The 13,560-nt window shown below is 39.2% G+C and overlaps 2 protein-coding genes across 3 annotated transcripts in view; both read right to left on the minus strand.

The window, feature by feature from the left end:
* Positions 1 to 13,560, minus strand: part of FAM172A (family with sequence similarity 172 member A) — a 481,319-nt gene that overhangs the window by 123,368 nt on the left and 344,391 nt on the right. The gene's annotated exons all lie outside the window — the stretch shown is intronic.
* POU5F2 (POU domain class 5, transcription factor 2) lies at positions 4,434 to 5,866 on the minus strand. The gene has a single exon (XM_003261615.3). It carries the CDS (start codon positions 5,687 to 5,689, stop codon positions 4,703 to 4,705), a length of 987 nt encoding a protein of 328 aa, XP_003261663.1. The 5' UTR covers positions 5,690 to 5,866; the 3' UTR covers positions 4,434 to 4,702.

The raw sequence follows: 13,560 nt of genomic DNA on the forward strand, positions 1-13,560 counted from the left end.
TCAGATTCTTCTGCTTGATGACGTTGTGGATTCACTGTCACTGAGTTTGGTCCAAGAACCAGAAGAAGCTTAACATCTCCAAACATTCTCTTAAATGGAAGCATTAAGAACAGACAATAAGTTTTTCTTGAGCATTGATGTAGCCCTAAGGATAAAAAAGCTGTAGTGTGGAATTCATTTCCACACATTTATCCAGTGCCGTATTTTGGGCATTGCCATCAAGGACGCTGGACCATGGGAAGCTGTGCTGATATATACGGTTCATTTACACCTGCTTTGTGGCCATCATATTTCCAATGTGATGCTATATTCTTGAGTAAATAAACTGGGAACTCAAGCTAATCTTTTACAAGTGTATATGTGTAATCTTGATATATCTCCATTGTCCACCTGAAACAATACAGCTTATAGGTATGTTCTGAAAATTAAAGTTGTTACAATTTGTTTATAATTAAGTAATCTTTTTAAAGAGTTAGAAGAATGTAAGTGCAGCATTAATATTTGCTTGACTTTTTGTTTTTAAAGTACTTCACCAAAAGTTCATTCCTGAAAGCTGAGCTACATCTGGGCTACTTCATGTTGTGGACTATGGAAGATCTGGTTTAAAACTTATTTTCATCACCCTGGGTAAGTCATTTACTCTTACGAAGATGTCATGAGAATGAGATCCCTCAAAACAGAAAAATAACCACCCTTAGAGTTGGAGAAAAAAAAAGTTTAGGTCTCTTAGGTGTGGGTGCAATGGTGATGGTAGTACTGGGGAAGGAAGTAGTGGTACTGGTAGTTAGCATAATCTTATGAAATAGTCATAGGATTTCATATATCCCTTAAGCATTTTTCATTTATTCCAGAGAAACTGTCAAAAACCCATACCCTTGCATATAAAACATTCAATAACCTAAGAAAAAAGGAACTTCCTCAACATGTAAAGACTACATATGAAAAAGCCAGAGCTAACATCACACTCAATGGTGAAAAGACTGAAAGTTTTCTCCTAAGAACAAAAACAAGACAAGGATGTCCCCTTCTGCTACTTTTATACAACACAGTACTACACATTTTTGCCAGAGCAAGTGAGTAAGAAAAAGAAAGGGTATCCAAATCGGAAAGGAAGAAGCAAAACTATCTTTATTCACAGATGACATGATTTATATGTAGAAGACCATAAAGAATGCACCAAAAAACCAGTTAGAACTAAATCTGCAAAGTCGCAGGATACAAAATCAACACAGGAAAATCAGTTGTATTTCTATCCATTAGCAATGAACAATTTGAAAAGGAAATGAAGGAAACTATTCCATTTACAGTAGTATCCAAAAGAATAAAATACCTACAAATAACTTTAAGAAAGTGAAAGGCTTGTACACTGAAAACTAAAACATTGCTCAAAGAAATTAAAGAAGACATAAGTGGAAAGACAGCTTGTGTTCATGGATTGGAAGACTTAAAATCGTTAAGATGACAACACTCCCTAAAGCAATATGAGGGTTCAGTGCACTCTGTAACAAAATCTCAATGGTGTTTTGGGCAGAAATGGAAAAACTGATCCTAAAATTCCAATGACATTTCAAGTAACCCACAATGGTGTGTGTGTGTGTGTATATATATATATATATGGCATGTATATATATGGCATATATATGGCATGTATATATATGGCATATATATGGCATATATATATATATGGAAGAACAAAATTGGAAGACTCACACTTCCCCATTTCAAAACTCACTACAAAGCTATAGTAGTCAAAACAGTGTGGTACTGCCATAAAGACAGACATATAGACCAACAGAAGAGAGTTGAGAGCCCAGAAATAATCCCTCACATGTGTGGTCAACTGATTTTTGACAAGGGTGCTAAGATCATTCAATGCAGAAAGAACATCTCCTCAACAAATGGTGCTGGGAAAACTGGCTATCCACATGCAAAGGAATGAAGTTGGGCACTTACCTCATACTATATACAAAAATTAACTTGAAATGGATCAAAGTCCTAAATTTAATAAATAAAACTGTAAAATTCATAGAAGAAAACACAGGAGCAAATCTTCATGACTTTGCATTTGGCAACACCAAAAGCCTAAGCAACAAAAGAAAAAATGGATAAACTGGACTTAATAAAAATTAAAGTCTGTCTGCATCAAAAGATACAGTCAAAAGAGTGAAAGGACAACCCACAGAATGGGAGAAAATATTTGCAAACCATATATCTGATAAGGGCTTAATATCCAGACTCTGTGAAGAAAAGACAAACAATCCAATTTTAAAAATAGGCAAAGGACTTGAATAGACATTTCTTTAAAGATACAAAATAGACAATAAGCATAGGAAAAGATGCTCAACATCATTAGTCATTAGAGAAATACAAATCAAAACCGCAATGAGACACCACTTAACAGCTACCAAGATGGCTATAATTAAAAAAAAATAACAAGTGCTGCCAGGGATATGGAAAAACTGTAACTCTTGTAGATTGCTGGTGGGAATGTAAAATGATGCCTTCACTATGGAAAACAGTTTGGTAGTTTCCCAAAAAGTTAAGCATAGAATTACTGTATGACTCAGAAATTCCACTCCTATGTATATATCCAAGAGAACTAAAACAACAGGTAAACAAATAGATTATTATATGTAAATGTTCATAGCAGTATAATTCACAATAGCCCATTGGCTATTAATGAAAACAATCTAAGTGCCCATCATCAGAGGAATGGATAAACAAAATGTGGCATATCCATACAATGGAATATTATTCAGTCATAAAAAGGAATGAAGTTCTGATACACACTACAACATAGATGAACCTTGAAAATGTGCTAAGTGAAATAAGCCAGATACAAAAGGTCAAATGTTGTATGGTTCCATGAATATGAACTGCTTAGAACTGGCAAATTCACAGAAAGGTTACCAGGAGTAGGGGGATAGGGGAATGGAGTTACTGCTTAATGAGAAGAGTTTCTGTTTGGAGTGATGGAAAAATGTTGGAAATGGATAGTGGTGATGGTTGCCTAACATTGTGAATGTAATTAATGTCACTGAATTTACACTTAAAATGATTACAATGGCAAATTTTATATTTTATCACACACACAAAAATAGGCAAAGGTAAAGTTTCTACAGTCTCATGAAGAAAAGATGAAATAAAAAGCTTAGTCACACCTGACTTGTGTGACAGTAAAATTATCCCTGGACTTGAGGTCAGAAGATCAGAGTTAAGTCTCGATCTCTTGACCTCGTGATCTTCCCGCCTTGGCCTCCCAAAGTGCTGGGATTACAGCCATGAGACACCATGCCTGGCCCAGAGTTAAGTCTCTTATTCGGCCCCTGGTTTGCACTCTTGGGCCCACAAGAGTTATTCTCTATACAGCCACTAGAAAAAAAAAAGAAAGAAACAAACTAAGTACTCATCTAAAAATTATCTAAAAAAGAACAATGAAAGAAACCAGAAGAAACTAGGAAAAAATTAAGAAGAATGAAGTGAAAATTAATTAACTAGGGAATAAAAATTGTAGTAAGTAGAATAAGGAAAAAAGCTTATACTTTGAAAATACCTATAGATAAAACATTTGCAAGACTGATTACAAAAGAAGCAAAAATTGACAAGATTAGTATCCAGAAATAAGACATAAACTCTGATATAATACATACTGATAGAATTCTAGGACAATAGATAGAGCATGCAGGTGTGTGACAGCAGATTTGAAAACACAGAGGTACTAAATGGTTTCCATTTAGTATATGGTGACCAAAATTGACCAAAGTAGAAGTGGAAAACTGAAAAGACCAATTTCAGAGATGAAATTAGAAGAGTTATTTGACGTATAATGGCAAAAACCACCAGGGAAGTTTGGATAAACTATTACAAATATCCTCTCAAAACCATATAAGAGAGCAAGAGAAAGTAAGGGAAATTCCCAGGGAACCAAATAGAGGTGAAAACTGGAGGAGTAAGCTACAGCTGGGACTGAAGCTCTGAAGTCCAGCTTGCCAACCTCAGTAACAAAGGAGTTTAGAATACAGTGACTGTGGCAGGACATGACATAATCCCATGGGACTGCATAAAGTAGGGAGATGAACTGAGACCCTGACATGAAGCTGGGGCACCAGAAATGAAAAGGTAAATCAGAAAAAAAAAAAAAAAGAATCTTCCAAGAAAGCTCCGGTGTCTCAGCAAGGGCTCTAGATGGGCTCTGTGTGTTTCTTCCCTATCACATTCTCAAGTCATTCCCTCAAGATTATTATCCTGGATTTTGTGTTTGTATTTACACAGAGTTCTGCTTGATTTTAAGCAAAAAATTGTATGCTAAGGTACTCTTCTGTGACTTGAGTTTTTCACTTAGTATTGTGTTTATAAAAAAATTTAATCCCTATGTTTACTGATAACCACAAGGAATAACAGACACAATATTTAATAAAAAAAGGAACAAAATATCGAAACCATCTATATACTGTAATGTACCTTTAAACCAATGCTAGGGAAAAACAAAGGGAAAACACAAAACTGCAATAAACTTAATCTTCTCTCCCAGATTTTTCTTGAACAATTCCCACCCCCATTCCCTACTATGTATCCTTAACTTCTTTAGACAGTGAATGAGAAATTAATGCTAAAAGCCTTCAAATGAACCCCAGAGACATTTCCTGGGTTTTCCCTTCTTCTTCCCTCTCCAACCGTGCCGCGAAGGGCAAGTCCCTCAGCCCTAAAGTCTGAGGAGGCCCAGAGTGGTGGCTGGGGCAGAGGAGTGGGCTACCCCTGCAGAGTAGAGACGTGTATAGTGGGGGATATCCACTGGGAGCCACAGTCCCAGGTGAAAGCACACTGGTGCCCCTGGGCAAGGAGGCCCGGCTGTCCCCACAATCTCCCGTGGGGAAGCATCATTGGTTGATCGACTGCCCATCTTGCTGCGGTTATAGAACCAAACTCGAACCACATCCTTCTGCAGCTGGAGGCACCCAGCAATGTGGCTGATTTGCTGAGTTGTGGGCTTAGGGCACCGCTGGAAGAATTTCTCCAGGCTGTTTCCGATTCGTCGCTCCCTGCTTGCCCGTCTCCACTTCCGAGACTGTTGCAGGATCATCTCCATTTTGCATAAGCCAAGAAGGTTCTCTGCTTCCACTTCCTCCAGCCACTTTTTCAGCAGTGGTCGCAGCTTCCACATGTTGGCGAGGCTTAGCTGCTGGGCCTCGAAGCGGCAGATGGTCGTCTGGCTAAGCACCTTCCCAAATAGAGCTCCCACAGCGATCCCCACATCAGCCTGCGAGTACCCTAGGCTCAACCTCTTCCGCCTCAGCTCCTTGGCCAGTTGCTGCAACTCTTTCAGTATGTCTGAGATGTCCTCTGGCAGCGGCAACTTCGGGATGCTCCGCAGGGCAATGTAGGGCCCGGGGAGGGCGCCTTCGGAGGGGCGTCGCAACCAGTCCCCTGCCTCACTAGCTCCAAGACAGGGCCTGCAGGGTGCTATCCAGCCCCGGAATTCGTGTGGCAGGGTACCCAGGGGAATCCTCCACACCTCAGGGCCTGGGCAGACCCCTGGCCTGACTGCCAGCCAGACCATCACCCTGCCAGGGGCCGCCTGGGTGCTCAACCAGGTCAGAGTGTCAACCCGCAGGGGCATCGGCCCTCTGGGGCCGCCCCCACCACTGCCTGGAAGGGGGCAGAAGTGGTTTGAGGGCCTGTGTCCGGCCATGGGTGGAATGGCACCCGCAGCGGCTCCGGTAGGAACTGATGGCCCTCGAGGCTTCAGAACAGCCACCGGCCCTCTCAAGCCCCGCCCCCCAGTGGGCGGAGAAGGCGTTACAGGCCAAGGGTGCCTGTGCGTAGGCGGGGAAATCTGGTAGATCCATAGGAACTCCTGGGTCCTAGGGTTAAGGGAGTGAGCCCCCAACCCTGACTTTTGCTTCCAACTCCCACAGAGGTACAAAGCTCCCTTTTGGGATTTGCATCTCCAAGCTGTCTGGAGTCCCTTACTCACTGCCTCCATCCTCTCCCTGAATAGAACCCAGGTATTTTCTTATGCCTCTTCAGAAACTTAGGACCCCTGATCCCCAGGAACTACCTAACCTCTTGTCTTCACAAATAATTATTAAATATCTATATGCCAGATATTGCTGGGAGGACCCCTCAATTCATAAACTGCCCCCTCACTACTATCTTTATGGTCACAAGTACTGCCAACAGTTCCTCTTTGCACATCCCCAGTCCCTGTGCCCTAAGAAACCTAGGCATCCCTGCTTGAGTTTCTAGTTAAGATCAGTTTACTACCTCAGATTCTACCCCCTGACTCCACCCCCAAACTGCCAGATTCCAGTCCCTCACTGGGGCAGAACTTTGTAACTAATGCCATGTTTCTTCCCCCAGCCTTGAAGGTCCTTTTGTTTCCCATTCTAACCCAGCTTCTTGGTCCAGAGTTTCCTCAACCAACAGAGATCTAGGTGTGTGTCTTCTCTTTCCCACTCTAGAGACAGGTCTCTGAACTGGCCTGACCCACTGTCCCCCACTGAGGATGCTCCCTGCAATATCTGACTCACCAACATCAGGCTCCTTTTTCCTTGGGCCCTTATCCCACCAGAGACCCAACGATCTTAATTTGTCCCTCCATCATGCCCCTGGCTCAGGCATCCAGTTGTGGGCCCTGTGTGGAGAAAGCTAAGGAGGGAGGGAGAAAGCGAGGCTCTGACCTCAGTTTCAAAGTTTCCAAGGAGGAAGAGCACAATGACCTTGGCTAGACAATCATAGCCCTTCATTCTTTAAACCAACCATGATGTGGCTCTGTCCCCACCCACATCTACTGAAACTGGTCTTCCTGAAGTCATCAGTGATTTTTCAGCTGTCAAATGCAATGGACTTTTAAAAAATCCTCATCCTGCCGTATCTGGCTATAGTGACAACTCTTCTTGCCCCTTCTCCTTTTAAAATTTACATGAAATGCTGATAACAGCCAAATCTGTATTTCAGTTCTGACTTCTCTTCTGATTTCCAGTTTTGTATTTTTCACTGCCCCAAGCCAAATTCATTATCCGCACTTCTAAACCTGCCTCTCATCCCAGGACTCTTGAACTAGTTATCAATAACTCGGTCACCCAAGCTTAAACCTAGGAGCTGTTCTTGACTTATTCTATTCTCCACAGGGTGTCAAATCTTATATACTGGGTCTCCTAAAACATCTGAAGTCTACCATCTCCTTCCTAGCCTCATTTTCCTGGGCCCTTAAATACCTCTTCCTAGATGAAGGCAGAACCTTGAGACTAAATTCAGCCCAACACTACAGGTTGTGTTGTGTTGTGTTGAGATTGCAGATATGGCCTTGAAGCAATAGTAAAGGAAAAAGAATCAGAAAATTGGCTGCCATCGCTACAGGCTGTGTACTTAGTTATGTGTCATCTGTATCTCTACTGCAACCCTTGCTAGAATGTGTGCTGGCTATGAGCAGGGTCATTGTCTGTCTTGTTCACTGCTAGATTCTCGGCACCTGGAATTATATCTGGAACATGGAAGGAAGTCAAGAAATATTTATTTAATGTTAAATAAGTGAATCTCTGTAGCATTAATGGTAAAAAGACTTCCATATTTGCCTTCAATTAGATTTTAAGATGACAGTCTATAAAAAACAGCTTGCAATATACAGAAGTTCATTTAAGAATAACTTTGCTGGTATCTATTCTCTTGAGGTATACTTACATGCTATTTTTTTCAAAATCACGAAGCAATCAGTATCTGCCAAACAGAATGAAAGTTGGATCACAAAGAAGGATAAAGAAGAGAAAGCAATATATATGCTAAGGTCCACATATTGAAAACAGCCATTTTCTTTTTTTTTTCTTTTTTCTTTTTTGAGACGGAGTCTCGCTGTGTCACCCAGGCTGGAGTGCAGTGGCGCAATCTCGGCTCACTGCAATCTCCACCTCACAGGTTCAAGCGATTCCCCTGCCTCAGCCTCCTGAGTAGCTGGGATTGCAGGCACCTGCCACCATGCCTGGCTAATTTTTTGTATTTTTAGTAGAGACTGGGTTTCACCGTATTAGCCAGGATGGTCTCGATCTCCTGACCTTGTGATCCGCCTGCTTTGGCCTCACAAAGTGTTGGGATTTCAGGCGTTAGCCATCGCGCCTGGCTAACAGCCCATTTTTATAAGAGAAGAACAGGAAAAAAGGTTCATTAGTGGTTTAAAAACAATAGTTGAATGAAAATTTTTTAATGAATTAGAAAACATGAGTTCAAATAGATGTGAGCAAAGCTTTATTATATTTAAACTGAGTTAAAACACAGTGGCTAAAAACATTTACTAAATTAAAAAGTAACATTGGCCAGGCACAGTGGCTCACACCTGTAATCCCAGCACTTTGGGAGGCCAAGGTGGGTGGATCACGAAGTCAGGAGTTCAAGACCAGCCTGACCAACATGGTGAAATCCCGTCTCTACTAAAAATACAAAAATCAGCCGGGCGTGGTGGCGTGGACCTGTAATACCAGCTACTCAGGAGGCTGAGGCAGGAGGATCGCTTGAACCCAGGAGGGGGAGGTTGCTGTGTGCCAAGATTGCGCAACTGCACTCCAGCCTGGGTTTTTAAAATTTACTTGGATGCTCTCACTTAAGGCTTTCTTTGTACTTGGTCAGATCTCATCTACCAATGTGCATATCTCCCAGTTTATGCGCATGTACTGCCAAAAAGAAAAGCCCATATTCTTAAGGGAAGTCTTGCCATTTCCTCAAAAGTATATTCAACATCCTATGGAAATGGGGTTAGCAGGGAAACGAAGCAGGAACATATTTAGTTGGAACAAGAATAGCGATCAGACAAAGGCAGTTGATGGGAATGCCCAAGACAACTGGTGCTGATTGTGCTGGGGCATTTGAAAGGCTAATCCATCACCTTCAACAAAAATCACTCTTGGTAAGTGATTAGATTACAGTGTAAGAATCAGGCCAGTCTTATCTATGGGGAATTACAGAGTAAGGATGAGAAACACATGGGTTCCAGTCCCCAGTGTATTTATAATCTAAATGCGGGAGAAGAGAAACTGTCAGTAGAGCAGGACAACTATATTCATCCAAAGGGAAGTTAAGAAGTTTTCTATTATTATGATCTTTGGAATCAAGGGTGGTTTTCTGAAAGAGTTATTATTAAGCAGAAATGCTTAAAAATAAAAAGTATCAGGATTTTTATTATTAGGTTCTCCTTAAGAATTCCCTCTTCTAAGGAGACATAACCAACTGCCATGATCCACAAATGATAAAAGGCAGGAAACAGTGAACGCAGAGTTAAGAATCAACATCCTTGTAGGGTTTTGTTCAAGTTTCATAGTTTTGAGAAGTCTTGCCCTATACTCTGGACCACAGTGACGTCCCTCCCCTCTGAACTTACTGCGATTTCCACTCACCCACATTTGCCGCCTTAAACAGCTGGAGTTTTATGTCTTAGTTCTCCAGCTAAGAGATATGGAACCACCTAAATTCATATTATAGACATACCATTTATTTTGTACCTATGTGCCAAGTAACATGCTAATGCACAAGCTAGTCACAGTGCTCTGAGTATAGTAAGTCCATGAAAACATCTGGATGTGAGAGTGATCTGCCTTTTATGTCACTCTGTTGGTCAGTTATTTCACTGGATAGGAAGGTGATCCTTGCTTCGTCATTCCTCCAAATGCATCCCTCCCAAAAGCTTCTCATACTCGAGACAGAGGAGGACATGGCTTTGCTCAAGAGTCTATAAGAAGCTCTACTTCTCTGTAGCAGAGTCTCCAAAAAAAAAATCTTTTTGACTGCAATAAAGCAACAGAGCCGACCAGAAGATCTAAGAACGACATCCAAGTGAGAGAGAGAGGGCAGGGCAGACTAGATGGTGCTGATCTTTATTGTCTCCCCACTCTGCAGATGTCCTAGTAAGTTAGCACTGACCAGGCATTGTGGTGTAAAGGTATTGCCACTAAGATGGGCAGGTGTAGGACCTCAAGAATCGTATTAGTTAAGGAGCAAGACAAAAGGCTAAGGCAGAAGACAAGATGCAGAGACTAGATACTGGGAATACCCTCTCTGGATCCAGGGAGTAAAGTCAGTAATCCAGGAAAACTCTGGCAGCTGAGTACTTTAAGGAACGATGCCTCCCACTTCACAGTGAAAGAGTTAACATCACACATTACAACAATTTAGTTCACTGGAAACTACCTGAAAATACACTGAAATGATTAACTGTCAATCCTTTGTGTGGATCTTTACTAAACTGTATAAAGCAAAGTGAGGCATTAAAGATAAGTTAGGCAATTAAGAAAAACTAATAAAGTACATACAATAAGAACATTTATGTTGTAATAACATAGAAAAAGAGCTAATCAAATCAAGGTAGTTACTAAATAGGATAATTTATTGCTTTTCAAGATAATTTTCATAATAGATAATAGTACTATTCTTTACAGGAGATAACAGAGGACAAGAACATGGGTGAAAGAACAGCCATTTGTAAATAACAGTAATACAAGATGCTTTTACTCTTGTATGTGGAGAAATGCTATAATGTAGTAGTGTTGCTAACATAATTTCTTTGATTTCTTTAATTTCAGATTAAGATTATGAAGGACTTTTTAAAAACATTACTTCTTTTTGCTGCTGTTCTTTTTAGTATTTTTAAAATGGCTGCTTTGTAATGCTGTAATGATGTAATTGCTGCTTTGAAACAAATGCTCATGACACAAATACGACACAACCACCACATAGTCAGAGACCAAAAAGAGACTTAGAGTATACAGAGAAAAGGCCCTCCATTTTATTTTGCAAATCTGAGATATTCATGAGCTATGAACTTCCTATGCTATAAAATAAAATGATATTAAGTATAAAAGCCCTGCAGCCTTCACCAGAAGCCTTAAGGAATTTTAAATATCTGTAAAGGCAGGAAGAGCAGTTGAGCTGACTGGGGCTGAGTTGAAAGGCACTATGATGATGAGTCAGGTATATTCATAGATAGTCAGAGATAGATAAAGTTTAAAGGCTCTTGTTATGCCAAGCATGATTTAAACAAACTTTTTAGCTGAGTTTGCCCTTGTTACAGAAGAAAAGCTTTAAGGATGTTCTTGCATTGATTACTCTAGTCAGGGTGCAGTCACTATGTTCTACATTCAAATTATCACTCTGCTTCCATTTTAGAGCAGGAGATGCACAACTGGTTTAACGAAAAATTTTTCATTGTACTGCACAATAAAATATACTAACAAAAATGACAGCTTATGACCAAGGAAACTAGTAATCATGATGTGATATGGGCTCAGAGAAGTAAATGAGAAGTAGAAAAGAATTTCTGTTTACAGCAGATAACTCTTTTAGGTGTTGTGAGAATTATTATTATTATTTTTAAAGAGATTCCAAATTAATTGACTTTGATGCTATTACCATCACAAGTTTGAGGCCTCTGAGAATTTCCTTGGAATCTCTTTAGCAAACTATGAACTGAAACAAGCCAAACAGAGTCACACTGATGCTTTTTTTCTGAAAAATGAACTCTTATTTTAACTAGCATTAAATGCAGCAATGACCATGGAAAATTCAAGAGGTAGTACCAGACAAAAAATTCCAAGCAAAATTTACCTAAATATATAGATTAAAAACTTCTTTCAGCATTTTAAACCTGACAAATATTCAGACAACATTCAGTCAGCTTATCAAACTGAATCCTCTTCCAGTCACCTCACTATTATCCCAAAGGTCTTAAAGAGAACAAACTAGGTTGTCAGCCTCTCTTTGAGCAAAATACTCATGCCCAAATCAAAATTTATCTGCTTCTAGTCCATTCCTCAAGCTCCCAGCAGCCTGCTCATCATTCTACGTGTGTGCAGAAAATATCAGGCAGATGAAGATTTCATCTTCTGAAAGCCTCAGAACTCTTGGCAGTAATTATATCAAACCAACTGTGAGTGGAAAACTGAAAGCAAGATTTCTATTATGACGATTTACTTAATGTAAATTTCATTTTTTTTAAATATTCACCTATACAATCACATGGCTCAAGAGGTACAAAGTGTATACAGTGAAAATGCACAGTATTTATTTTTAATTATTATTTTGTTGCCAATCATGGCATTGTTGGCAAGTGCTAATCTAGTCAATGTCCAGTTAGAATTTTACATTTTGCTTACATAGAATTTTCTGTAATAATTTAAATTCAAGCAAGACATTGGTCTTTTCTGATTGACAGACATGTAGATGAAACATAAGGAAGAAGCCAAGGAATTTAAATAATTTTCTCTTAAGGATATGTTCTAGGGCAGGTGTCATTTTGAAAGGAAGACAATGTATTAAAGAACTGATAGGCTTTCAGGGGTTGAAGGAGAGTATGGAAGAATATAATATTAGCAGGAAGAAGAATAAAAGGAAAAGGTTAGCATGAAATTTAAGTAGAAGACTTAGGAGAATGAAGAAATAGGGTAGAATATTGAAGAGTAGTTAAATAAGGAGTTTAAATACTGTACTGCTGTATAATATATCAGGAGGCTCTGAGGGTAACCCTACGATAAGATATGACTACAGTTAGAACTTAGACACTTTGAAAATACAAAGACAGAGGCAGGAAAGAAATGACAAAGTTTTTAAATTCTCAAATATTGAAAAGCAATGAACAGTTTCCCTAAAACTATAATACTTGACTTGCTGGACAAAATAATTATTAATAACAACTACAGGAAGTCCTTGCTTTGGATGATGAGGGACTATAAAAATGAACATACAAGCTGAAACCATGCAAAGTGATCATAATAATCAATAGGATAAATTGTGATTTTTCTATGACCTTTAACATTTTGTTAAAGTATTAAAAAGCCTCTATTGTTACCTAAAAAGAAAAAAGAAAAAATAATAAAACTAATTTTATTTAGTACACTGTAATTTAAACATTAGAAACATTGAGAATTAAAGTGCTTTATTTCTATGTAAAAAAACTTATTTAAAGTAGATTGATGAGTAGTTGCCTTCTTTTTATCATATCACTTATGGTATGGTTTAACCATTATCTTTTCTGTGCCTGGGCAAAGTGTCATAATCTTAAGTTTCAATCAGCTTTCAACATTTTATCCTTTGCACTTTCAATGTTGTGAAATAGCTCTGAGAGTTCATTTAACATGAGAGTTTTTTTTGTCTTGCTTTTTTGTTTGCCAGTGTCACTTTCTCTGGGATATCTTCACCTTTTTTGTCATAAACACTTTCGATTTCATTTCCAGTGTTTCATTTCTTTACTGCACTGTCATGTGTGTTGGTCAAGTCTCTCTTTTGATCATCCATTCTTGTAAAATGGGAGACAATGCCATCTGTACATGAACTGAAAGCAGATATGAAGTGACCAATCAGTGACAGAGTTTGAAAAAAGTGATGTGATTGGCCATTGATCATGATGTTCATCTGCTATTCACATAGAGATCTGTGGACTGAAGGGCTAGTGGCAAAGTTTGCTCTTAATGCATTTACAGGTAATATATTGTGGTAACTGAACTTTGAATCTTGTTTTCTGGGGAATTGATGTTATTTAACTAAACTATGGTAACAAAAATTTGTGTATATCAAAACTATGCAAAA

The sequence above is a fragment of the Nomascus leucogenys genome, chromosome 2, assembly GCF_006542625.1.
Source record: "Nomascus leucogenys isolate Asia chromosome 2, Asia_NLE_v1, whole genome shotgun sequence".
In the NCBI taxonomy this organism is placed as follows: Eukaryota; Metazoa; Chordata; class Mammalia; order Primates; family Hylobatidae; genus Nomascus; species Nomascus leucogenys.